Below are 12381 nucleotides of genomic sequence, written 5' to 3' on the forward strand. Positions count from 1 at the left end.
CATCCCAGTGTTCTGTAATTAACATGGAAATGGGAGAATGGTATTTTGGTCCCTTCTGGCCCTCCTGGGTGTGTCTCCACTGACACAGAGCTAATGAATGAGCATGTGATTTATGGGTGGTGGGTCCCCACTTAAAGAAAAGTGCGTGTGAGTCTTGACTACTTGGTCTGAATTTTAAGGAGGTCTTTAGAGGTGAAAGCCCTGATGATCTAAGGACCTCCTACATCACTGATTAAATGGTATCACTTTAAAAAGGAGAAAGAAAAGATATGTGGTGCGACCTTCACTGGAGCCACCTCTGAAATGTAGATGTATTGAGAAAATAAAATACAATAAAATGTTGGCTAAGAAGCTAGGAGGTCACTCCTCTGTTTCCCTGTCCACCGAGGGGTCCTTGGCATGACAGACGTTGAAGACCCTTGCCTTAACATTTAATTAGATTGTGCAAATGAGGTAACTGTTTACAAACAAACGAGCTGCGGCGGCACTTCCGTGTTCTTTTGGCAAACCAGAAAAGAACAGCTTTCAATGGCCACTTCGTTAAAATTGTGCTAAAAATGCTTACCGTATCAAAATGAAACACCCCATTTCTGAGAGATTATTGGAGATTTGGACATCTATACATTTCCTTCAAGATCGGTGGATAAGGACAAACTCAGGAATTGACATAAATTATGATATTTTACTGATTACTATTATTATTCTTGTGGCTGCTCTAATAAGAGCCATTTGCGTGGTTGCCTGTGGTCTGATGTCACAGTGACCTTGAAGAGCTTGTTCCTGGATGGTTCTGGATGAACATTCTTGTTGGTCCTGAAACAACATTCTTATGCTCAAGTCAGAGTTTAGGGTTAGGGTTTGGATTAGGTTTAGCGGTTAGGTTCCACACTTTTTCTTTCATTCTCTCTTCTTTCACACACCCCTTTCTTGCTCCGCTAACAGTTTTGCCATGGAAGATGTAATTTCATGTCCCTCAGTGGTGGCTCAGCCAGGTGGAAGTGGCTGCATACCTGCCGTAACCTTAGAGACAAAAGATAGCTTTTAACAGTTTCTCTAAGAATCGACCCACCTTGAAATTGCACTGCAGCTTGCCTTTTGTTGCTGAAAATTTGCATCCCAATTTCTGAATAAAACACATTGCCTTTAAAATGCTTTCACACACTGTATGGGGGAATCTCACCCAAAATCAAATGAAACTTTCTATTATAATTCTTTCAGATGGCATGATAATCTTTGAAAATCATCTACACCAAGACAAGGTGTCTCAGCAAATGTATTTTTATTTTATTTATACAAAACAACAAGGACTACCAAAAAGTTAGTCAAAGGAACATACAGTCATTTTGGTTTTTTCAATGGAATACATTTTCTCACTGTCTCCAAAACACTCCTTAAAAAAAGACAAATACAATCTTTCACAACAGTTGTCAAAAGACAAACTCTCTTGGCTTTGAAAAGAAAGAAGGAACCACATTCTCTTGTGACCATAACGACAGGGATCCACAGATGGGGACAGACAGACAGACGCATCCTCGGCTCGGTGAGGTCACGTGATAGGCTGTCTAGCTGGCTGGTCAAACAACACATTTTGTGCTTTGTATTTTTTTGTTGTTTTCCAACACAACAAGAGTGCAACATTGTTATGCTTTGAAACGGTACTGTATAAATTTCTACAAAAGAGTTTGGCACATTCAGACATTAACTTATCTATAATATCAAACTTTTTTTTTAACATGATTTCATTTCTTTCATGTATAAATACAATATACTCTTCTTTCCTTGCATCTGGATCCCATGTACAAAGCTTCAACGGATGATTATTTACAGTGACAGCATGACGAAAATACCCCCATGAAGGTCATAAATAACAATAATAACAATAATTAATAACATAATCAAAAGTCTGAGATGCACGATCAGTGAGGCAGGCTCTGAATCTTTACACTCGTTCTCTTCGCTTTGTTTCCTCACTTTCCTCAAGGAAGGAGGTGGAACGAAAATGGAGGGATGTTCAAGTCAAACTTCACTTGTTCCACAGCCTTCCCTTATCTCATATCCTGGAAGAGCAGAAAAGAATAAGACAATTATTAATTAAAATTGCAAAACTAATGCACTCAGATGGTTTGAACTAGTCATTTACAGGGTTAGTTCACCCAAAAATGAAAATTATTTCATCATTTACTCACTCTTATGATATCCCAGGTGTGCATGACTTTCTTTCTTCAGCAGAACACATATGAAGAAAAATATCTCAGCTCAGTGGGTCCTTAAAATTCAAGTGGATGGTGATCTGACCTTTGAAGCTCCAAAAAGAACAGACAGTCGGCATAATCGTCATCCATATGACTCCAGCGGTTAAATGAATGTCTTCTAAAGTGACATGATCGCTTTTGATGCGAAAAAGTTATTTTGAACTATAATCCATCGCTTCCGATCACCGGTGGTATGCACGTGTGGCACACTGAAAGAGCAGTGCTGTTTACAAGTGAGTTAGAGGAACGTTGTACTTCTGTACAACGTAACTCATCAGGCTTTGTTGGTTTTGGTTTAGACAGTATTTGTATCTGATCACCATCCACTTTAATTTTAAGGACCTACTGAGCTGAGATATTTTTCTATTTTTCTTCAAATGTGATCTGCTGAGGAAAGAAAGTCATACACACCTGGGATTTTATGAGTAAATGATGAGAGAATTTTCATTTTAGGGTGAACTATCCCTTTAAGCTATTCACCAGTTGAATCAGCATTGCTGGTCTAGTATGATGTACTCAAGAGGATAATTGCGGCATTCATCTCTCTCAGGACAAAAGGGAGGCTTTTGGTTTGGTATGTCTATAGATTACTTAATGTGGTTGAATCATCAGGGATTGTCCGTCATGTGATGTGACAAGATCTGAGAACACAGTATAAAGCCTATCTCTGGGGCAGAGGCTTTCTCCCCTCTCCGTCAGACACCTATTCATGCTCTCTGTCCGACTGGAAAGATAACGCTAAACACCGTGACAGGATAGGGTAACCCGAAACTCCCTCCATGGGGAACATATAGCCCTCTTTTATGTTGTCTGTCTTTTTATGTTCCGGGGGTGGGGGGGGTTACCCGAGAGGGGGGCACACATCTGAGGAGACTCTTCAGATTACAGGGGGTGACCTCAGATGCACATAACCTAGTTCCCATGACAGAATTATTCACATCTGTTGGCAAAAATGTAAAAAGTGCCACTAGTTCCCCCATTATTCCTTTGACCGAATGACTTCAATAAATGTAGTTTAAACCATGTTATGATATGTGACATGAAGAAAAAGTAACATGGTTTTTGAAGCGTAATCCATGATCCTACAATGTTTGGACATAATCTATGGAAATGCAATGCTTTTTTTTATGTTTTCCATAAAAATACGTATTCTATGTTACTATTACATGGCACTATCATGTTTATTTTACGTATTCCATGAAAGCACCATGTTTTTATTTTTTTTATTTTTTATGTATTCAATGGAAATAGCATGTTTTTGGAAACACTATGGGGTGAATTAAATAAACATTTGTGGCACTTTTACATGTGGTATTTCAGCGCAAAAACCTGCATCTTAGTCACTGACCCTCGCAATCTAGTTAATTGGTAATACCTTGTTTTTTGAACATATTCCATTGAAACGCTTTTTTTTTTGTATTCCATGAAAATACCATGTTTTTTGTTTGTTTGTTTCAAAGCAACTTTTGTCACAAGTCAACAATAATGTTCAATAAATAATACAATTACATTATAATCACAAGCAATGTCACCAGCATGACATCTAGTTCATTAGTCATTAAATGTAGGTTGTTTTTGTGGTTACTAAGCAATGCAAATTATAAAAAGATCACTCAATGTACAAACAATAATATAAATAAAATAAAAAATGCAGTCACAGATATAATTATTGCTGGCTTAAAAGTACCATGTGTCCCTCACTCTAGAAAAATGTACTGTACATTATGTGCTGCACAGCCAGATGGAAGCAGTCTAGACTCCTCCACACTTAGTCAATTCTCTCTCACCGACTAATGAGTGTTAAGAAAAGACAAACTGATGCACATGTTTGGGAGGCAATGTTTGAATAAGATGGGCTAATGTTTAAGATTTAGGATTAGGTTTAGGACTTGGTGGGAGGGGATTAAGTCTTTAAGTGAGCCTGAGAAATATTATACACTGTAGATAATATGTCATAATGTGACCTTTATGACATTACATTTAAAAAAATGTATGTATTATATATATATATATATATATATATATATATATATATATATATATATATATATATATGCAGTGTGGACACACCTATTCTGATTTGCTTGTATTAGCTGGTTTAAGAAGTCTCCCAGCCTGACCAGCTGAACATTATCCAAAACCCCACTAAAACCAGTCAAAAGACAAACCTGACCAGACTGGGAGTTCAGCTAACCAGATAACACTGGTTTTAGCTCTTATCTTTGGCAAGCAAGCCAAAAGCCATATTTTTACAGACATCATGCTTGTTGTATGCTCTTACATCATTCCTCTTCCTGCCCGTTCCGTGACCTCGGGATCCTGTGGACCCCCGTGATGATGAACTTCCTGTTGTGGAGCAGTTGCTGGGCATCTGACCCCGTGACAGGAAATTGGGCTTGTTGTAAGGAATTAAGTCTTCATCTTCTGATGATCACATAAACACATCCGTAAAGTTAAGGGGCAATAGTTTAAGTGTATTGATACAATATAAGCAACATTTCTAAACTTACAATACAATGAAATATACAGTGGCCCAAAAAAGCATTTGGATACTTAAACATGTATAAATTGGATTGCATTAGATAACAAAATGTAAATCCAAGTGGCATTTATTTGAAACACAATTTTACAAAACGTAGTTTGATGTGTCAAGCTTAATGAAACATGTCCATAGTTCCATGTCCATAGCAGATGCTACTTCAGTATCCAAGTAATTATTTGGGCCACTTTATATTATTCATAAAAGATGTTATTGAGTGACAAAAATAACAAATAACATTTAAATTCAGACAGTTTTTTTCAGGAGTCATCCAACATTATAATACCAGTGAGTATTGGATATAATCGAGTATATGTGATAAAATGCGTTCTTAATATGACAGAGATAAAGCGTATTGTTCTCTAACCATCTATCCGTCTATGAGCAGAGTTTTTCCGGTTAGGTGTGCCCTGTTCTCTCCTCTCCATGGAGGAATGTGAGCTTCCCACTCTCTCCAAGGATGTCTGTCCACATTCACATCCCTCTACTTGGGCACAGTCAGCCTCATCCTCAGGGGGTGGCTCTGGAGGAGGGGGCAGATCTGCAAAGATTTGACCACCATGTTAACAATACAGAAGAAGACAGTGCATCCTAAACTACACTACAGACAGTATAGACCAAAAGTACGTGGGCCCTCAAACACCACAAACAAATGTGCTTGTTAAACCTTAAATTCCCAATCCATTGGCATTATTAAGGAGTTGGTTCACCCTAACAGCCACCACTCTTCTGGGAAGGCTTTCTATTGGATGTTGGGACATGGCTGCAGTCATTTTCCACCTTTCAGACAAGTTGGTCTCGGTCAGCGTACCAATTCATTCCAAAGGTGCTAAGTTGGGTTCAGGTCTGGGTTTGTGCAAGCCAGTCATGCTCTTCCACACCAGACACAGTAAACCTTTATGGACATCGCTTTGTGCACAGGGGAATTGTCATGCTGGAACAGAAATGGGTACTTCCCAAACTGTTGCCTCAAATTTGGTATCACACAGCTTTCTAGAAAGTTATAGATTTGTCTTCATTGCATTTAAGTGGCTTAGCCAAACCTATACATTAGAAGGGGATGTCCTCATACTATTGGCTATGTAGTGTATCTCAAAAGAAGAATAAATGACCAATTTCATTTTGTTCAATAACTCACCGCCTTGCAGTATATCTCGTCGGTATTGACCGCTCTTGGAGGTTTTCTTCTTTACTCTGGATTTCTGGCTAGGAGGTGTGTGTGTTTGGTCTGCAGAAGGTCTCACTCGGCCTAGCAGGGGTAAAACAACATTGATGCAAAGTGAATGAAAACCATGAAATGTTGCTTGATTTGCAGCCCTGGAAATATGGAACTGGTGTTGTACTTCCACTTAAGTAGCTAAAACATTCACAACGTCTTAACATCATTATAACTCATGCCATGCTGACTGAATAAATACCCATTACACTCACAAAAGTTTGTTTTTCTATCATTTTGCTCACTTTTTATTGTCTTCTATTGTTTTTATACTGAGCTACAAACACATACCTGGCGTGGTATTGCTGATGTTCTCTACGTTTTGGGCAACTCCTTGGCTCAGGTCCCGTTTTTGTGCTGAACGGAGTGGCACAGTGTTGTCAGAACACTCCTGATTGGCCGACAGGTTTGGGTTGGACTGGGTGAGAGGGGGGCTTGGTGCGTGTGGCACGGGTACTGGTCCACACGGCAACCGGCTGTTGATAGCAAATTTGCTTCGTCAGTTAGATAGAATTGTCTAATTTTCCATATTTTAACCTAACTCACACCAACATTTTCATGCCCCATTTATGTCAACACCAACAGAGCATTTATGAGGCAATACATCACTTATGAGGCATTATTGTGCTTTAAAAAGGCTAATCATGTTAAATGAAAACCCTAAGGCCAAGATAAGCACAATGTAAAAGGAAATCTTTCCAAACTTTCTAGCAGGAAGCATAATGACATTTTCAGAGCCCCAATATTTGCTTTGTGTCAATCCTTTGCTATCTACAAATACAGACTTGCACAGGAATAAATTACTCATAAAAACATATTTTCTCAAGCAAGAACAAACAATAAGACGTAAAAAGTCTCCAGAGAGAGGGATAACAAATAAACTATTCAATTAAACTAAAATGCAATTCTCAAAAAGATGAAGTGCAACTGATAAAACTGTCTAACATCAGCTCTAGAATATGCAAAATCATTCCAAGAAGAATTTATGCTGCATGTGTGCATGCAAAGTTTAGAACAAGCAACTAGTCAAAAACATTATTATTACAAAAACAAGATTAAAAATTATTATTTACAATAAAAAAAAGCTACAGTCAGACAGAACCTTGGCTTAGCCGTTCCACCATGTTGAGCTGTGGTGCTCATGTGGGAGATGAGGGTTCAAATCTGGCTTGAGTCATTTCCTGGACCTGATTTCCTGTCCCATTAATACTATCTCTATCAATAACGTTGATTTAGTGTCTCACCGTGCTATCTGTGGCTGTTCGAGCTGGTGTAAGCGTGGTATATCATGGCAGTGGCCATCGTCTCTGGGAGATGGTGTTAGGGTGGCAGTGGATTGGTGGCTGTAGGACATGGTGGGGGAAGAGGTCTCTCCTCTCGGAGGTGGGGCGGGACCGTCCTCTATCATGCCATCCATGAGGTATGTCCTCTCCGGGAGGGGTGGACACCATTCTTCCTCATCTGACCTGTATGGGGAGAAACTTTGAATATTTTTACACATATTTAAGACCATCAACAAACATATATGAACTAAAATGACCTGTTATCCTGTGTTCACTGTTCAATGACAAGCTAGTTCTCAATGTAATCGAGTGAAAAACGCAATTGCTTAGGTTTCAATGTGTTAGCACCACCAGAGTCTATATTACATCACTTTTCGTATCATTCACCTGGCATTCTCACAAAACTTTGATTTGAGCATTTGACAAATAGCAATGTGTATGATTTGTTTTAAGGATGTGGAAAAAGCTGGGTCAATTTGAAATCAAATGGGAACATCAGGGAATTTGATTTTCAAAAGCACAACTAGACCTGAAATTCTTATTGTTCAACAAATTACTACATCAGAGTGTGTTGCAGAAAAAGTTGGATTTTCTCAACTTTTAGTCGCAATGATTGAGTGTAACCTTCACAAACTCTTGCATTTTTTCTCTACATTCTGTAAAATAAACAATTTCACAGCATTCACTGATGTAACATAAACTCTATTGACCCTAAGAGTAGTAGAATGAATGACTTTATTTCTGTTCTGTAAGTAAATTCCCTTATTTCTACCAGAAGGTTAAGTAACTCTGATATGTCTGTGGTTGCTAAATAAATCATTGCACACTCATTATGATTGCCCTGCTGCAGTAATCACTGGGTCAATGCAACCGGTGGCCGGCATATTGATTCCTGCTGTCATTCAGTTAGAGACAGCCTGACCTCCAGATAACAATATACATGATATTTTAGCTTTAGCTATATCCATGCGAGCGCAATGGAAAACAATGGCAATAGTGGCACGACTTGTGCAATTTGAGGGCACACCACTGAGCTAAATGACACTTACAGTTAGTGCTCTGTTCAGGGCTTGGTTTAATATATACTGTACTTTGATTAATTATTTAAAGCTGAAGAATGTAATTGTGTGGAAGTGCAAAAGTAATGAGGAGGTTTGGAATTGGGAGGTTTCCCAAACACTCCACTGTCTTCCACTGGTTGAACCAACAAATAGCCCAGCCCCAAACTCACACCACTGGTTGAGCCAATATTGTTGTTTCTGATTGGTCGGTATGATAAATTAACAGAATAATGTTTCGAACCACGAAGCCAGAATGTTTACACTTTCTGGGGAAAATCAACCTACAAATGGCTTACTGTATTTATAGTTGTCTCTGAATATTACAGTATGTTGGGACAGGAGAAAGTATTTTAACATTAAAATAATTACACACTTCAGCTTTAAGCTCAAAATGCAATAACAGAGCCCATGTTCTTTTAAACCACCTTAGGGCTGACACAAATGTTAACCTTGTTATCTATGCGGTCATTGCAAGTCTTGGAACTTAACTGAGGGCGAGTCATGAAAATCCAGTTTGACTGTGTGTTGTATTGTGTGCTAGTGCCTCGAATAATAGTCTAATTCTGCTCAGAGGAAGAAACCTGAGAAGGGCTGTACATGTCATTGGCAAATGCAGTTACTGTGGTACCGCTGTGCGAGAGAGGCTACGTCGAGGTTATCAGATTGATCTCCACAATGTAATCTGTGACACAGGGCTGGTTAACCACTGTAGCTAATGTGACTCACCCTCATTAGTGCCCCTCACAGGCAGCCATTGGGCTAGAGTGGCTGCGGAAAGCAATAACAGTGTGCCCGCGGCTGGAGCACTTTGTGGCGAAAACTGATCTTGCTCTTTGCTAACAAGAAACAAATGTGATACAGAAAAGGAGAACAGGCCAGACTTAACAGTAGCATCTTGCTAACTTTGTTAGCCTCCATTTAGAGACCTGTCAACAACAATCAAATAGCGCTGGCCCTGCAGTGAGGCTAATGGTGAGACCAGAAGAAAAAGCAAGTGTGTCTTAGACTGCTCTTAGTTAGCTAGCATGCTGCAAATTGGTAAAATATGTCGACATGCACAACTAAGTGACATTTTAGAGCAGACATGGAAATTAAATTAAAAACTTAGAGCAAAAAAGGAATTAAAAAAGGGTGCATAAGAACTTGTGGTGATTTTGAGATTTTTTTTTTGGCAGTTTGTTTTTGTAAAAATAACTCTTCTTTTCACATGGTGGCCATCTTGGCAATGCCATAAATTAGGCAGCTATAAGGTATGCAAGAATTTGTATTTTTCAGGCTGGTGCAGCTAATGTGCATGTGCTCATGAGTAAAATGACCAGAATGCCTTTACCAATAAAGCAATTGGCTCTTTTAACTGAAAGGCGGGTCTTATTTCCCTACAACCGCCATATTAAGCTTTGCATCAATTTTTCTATGAATAGTCCACCAACTCCTCCTATACATCATCTGGCACAGCACTGCAATGAAATGGATTTGAAGGCTTCCAGTGAACTTTACCCCATGTCTTGGATTAGCTCATTATCATCCTCCTCTTCACATTGGTCCAGCTCTCCAGAGGGGGGTGGAGGGGGCAACGCATCCATCCAATTGAGAGCTGGAGTTTTCACTGGCTTCCCCATCAACTTCTGCTTTGATGGTTTTGCTGTAGAAGTAGAAGCTACAGTTTAGGTTTCATGAAGAACTACAGGGTAATTTTAAAAATGTATTTTCGTCTTAAACTTACTTAAAACAAAATATATTTAATTAAGGATGACATAATATATAAAATCTTGTTTTCAGAAAAATCTAAAAATTATTAGTGCGGTTTAGTCTTAAAACACCAAAAAATCCCCAAAACTATAATAAATGTATTTTCCATTTGAATTAAGTAGAATTTTCCAAAAAAAAAAAAAGTACATTTTTTCTTGCTTTGAGCATAAACCACACCAAATTATTTTAGATTTCTCTGAAAAAAAAGACCATATCTTATGCAATTTTTTCTGCTCAAGTAATGGCATCTTGTTTAGATGTTTAGATACTTTTACTGGAAAACAAGAAAAAATATAGACTAAAGAAAAAGATTTTTAGAAATGTTGACCAAACAAGTTTTCATATTATTACTAGATTTAACTATGAAACTATAATATATCAATAGTCCATTAACTATCCATACCATTATCAGTCTTAGAGCGGTCAGGCTGGGCGTACTGAGCGCTGGAGGTTCCAGGCTGTGTCATCCAGTGACTGCCAACTTGCTCGGGGCTGCAAGGTGCCTGGTTGGTGAAAGGCATGATGGGTGTGCTGGCGTAGGGCGTAGTATGTTGAGAGTATTGAGCGGAGAAGCTACGCAAATCCTCACTGGTTGGGTCAATGGTGCTGTAGATGGGACCTTCATTGGAGTCAGTGCTGTACTTCTCTGTTTGATTCAGGTAATTAGAGATTCCAGTCTCTGAGCAAGTGAAGGTAAATTAATTAGGCTTATTTAATAACACTCAAGACAGCCAATTAGTGTTCTATAAAAGCTTTCATACCTGAAAGTGTACAATGCTGTACAAAGAGTCTTACCATTATAGTATCTCTCTGCTGTGTCATGTTTAGATGTACAGCAGTTGACCGAGTCTTTTCCGTTGTGTACAAGGTTGGTAGTTGGCCAAGAGTCAGCCAGCCAAGGGTAATTTCCCATGTTAGCACCAAGCATACCAGGTCTATATATCCCACACACACACACACACAAAATAATAATATCAATGATATTTATAAATAGTATAGGTTGATAGACTATCTAATCTCAACTTTTTACACTTTGAAACTGTCTATAAGTGGCAGTTACCTTCCACTGAGACCAGAACTTTCTCCATGTGGAAAGCCAACTACAAGAGACATAAAAGAAGAAATTAAGAGAACAAAAACTAGAGGCTATAGATGAAGTTGGTTAGGAATACAGTGGAATATCATCACAAGTAGAAATTAAAAGCTGAATAATAAATCCATTCTAAACTAATATACCCTATTGAACTGAATGCAACAATTTAGTGAGAACTGTTTTAAGTACAATAAATTATTTCTGGTCGTGTTTCAAAAATATGCGTACACCTGTGCATGTCTGCATACCTGCGGGTGTGTAAGCAAATGATGCTGTGTAGTGACTGAGTTCTTTCCTCTTCTTGCGTCTGCAGTAGATCCACACACTGAATCCCATAAGAATTACCCAGCATGCCCCACCAATGCCCGCAATGAAGGCAGGCTGCTTCACTACATCTGTGATCTGCTCAGCCAGACTTACATTCTCATCAGATTCACTGCCTCCACCTGTGACTGCCGGCTGCTCTGCAGGCAATTCTGAAGAAAAAAAAGAGAGCAAGAGAGTGTGTTATTCTCAATCTTAATGTCTTAATAGGTCCAGAATTAAACAATTTTGTCTTCTAGAAGGGATTTAAAAAGAAATCAAATAGAATTTATATTACTGTTCAATGAAGCGGATGTGGCCTGACTTAAAAAGCCCTTTTGCTCCACTCGCCAATTCTTGTTGTTGTATTTCTACTAGTCTGGGCTGATTTTTCAGCAAACACTCACTGATAAGCACAGATACTGGCTGGCTGTGGGTGCCCACTCCTGCGCTGGTTACTGCCGCCACCTCCACCTGGTACAACACGCCTGGCAGAAGCCCCTTTAATAGGGTGGTCAGCACATTTCCATCCACGGTCTGATTGACATGGTAATGCGTTTGAGAGTCATTACCCAGACACCAAACCTGAAGTGAGATAAGAAAGATAAAACTTCTGAACCCTTAACCCTAACACCATGTTCTAACCAGGCACAATGCGATAAAGCAACAAGCAATAAAAGCGATTTTGCTAAACACTTAGCCCCACCCCCAGTGAAATCTGATTGGCCAAAAATCCAGCTTCTCTTAATATTTGTATAAAATACTGTAAGTTCTGATTGGCTGTGATTGTGTCATAATACACAACATTTTTGCTTTCAGTGTGGAAAGACAAATTACATCACAATCCGTTAGAGGAATTTGTACAATAAATATTTAATGTTTGTT

The 12381-nt window shown here is 38.8% G+C and overlaps 1 protein-coding gene across 1 annotated transcript in view; it reads right to left on the bottom strand.

Moving 5' to 3' along the window:
- Positions 1 to 1268: 1268 nt before the first annotated feature.
- Positions 1269 to 12381, bottom strand: part of robo3 (roundabout, axon guidance receptor, homolog 3 (Drosophila)) — a 96636-nt gene continuing 85523 nt past the window's right edge. The window contains exons 16-27 of the mRNA XM_052116196.1: positions 11904 to 12081; positions 11442 to 11669; positions 11161 to 11200; positions 10896 to 11035; positions 10504 to 10779; positions 9849 to 9993; positions 7252 to 7473; positions 6299 to 6483; positions 5930 to 6040; positions 5159 to 5332; positions 4534 to 4676; positions 1269 to 2057 (exon numbers count right to left, since the gene is read on the bottom strand). Coding sequence (XP_051972156.1) covers positions 2046 to 2057; positions 4534 to 4676; positions 5159 to 5332; positions 5930 to 6040; positions 6299 to 6483; positions 7252 to 7473; positions 9849 to 9993; positions 10504 to 10779; positions 10896 to 11035; positions 11161 to 11200; positions 11442 to 11669; positions 11904 to 12081 — 1854 coding nt within the window. The 3' untranslated portion in view covers positions 1269 to 2045. The remainder of the gene's footprint in view (positions 2058 to 4533; positions 4677 to 5158; positions 5333 to 5929; positions 6041 to 6298; positions 6484 to 7251; positions 7474 to 9848; positions 9994 to 10503; positions 10780 to 10895; positions 11036 to 11160; positions 11201 to 11441; positions 11670 to 11903; positions 12082 to 12381) is intronic.

This window comes from Xyrauchen texanus, chromosome 43 (genome assembly GCF_025860055.1).
Source record: "Xyrauchen texanus isolate HMW12.3.18 chromosome 43, RBS_HiC_50CHRs, whole genome shotgun sequence".
In the NCBI taxonomy this organism is placed as follows: domain Eukaryota; kingdom Metazoa; phylum Chordata; class Actinopteri; order Cypriniformes; family Catostomidae; genus Xyrauchen; species Xyrauchen texanus.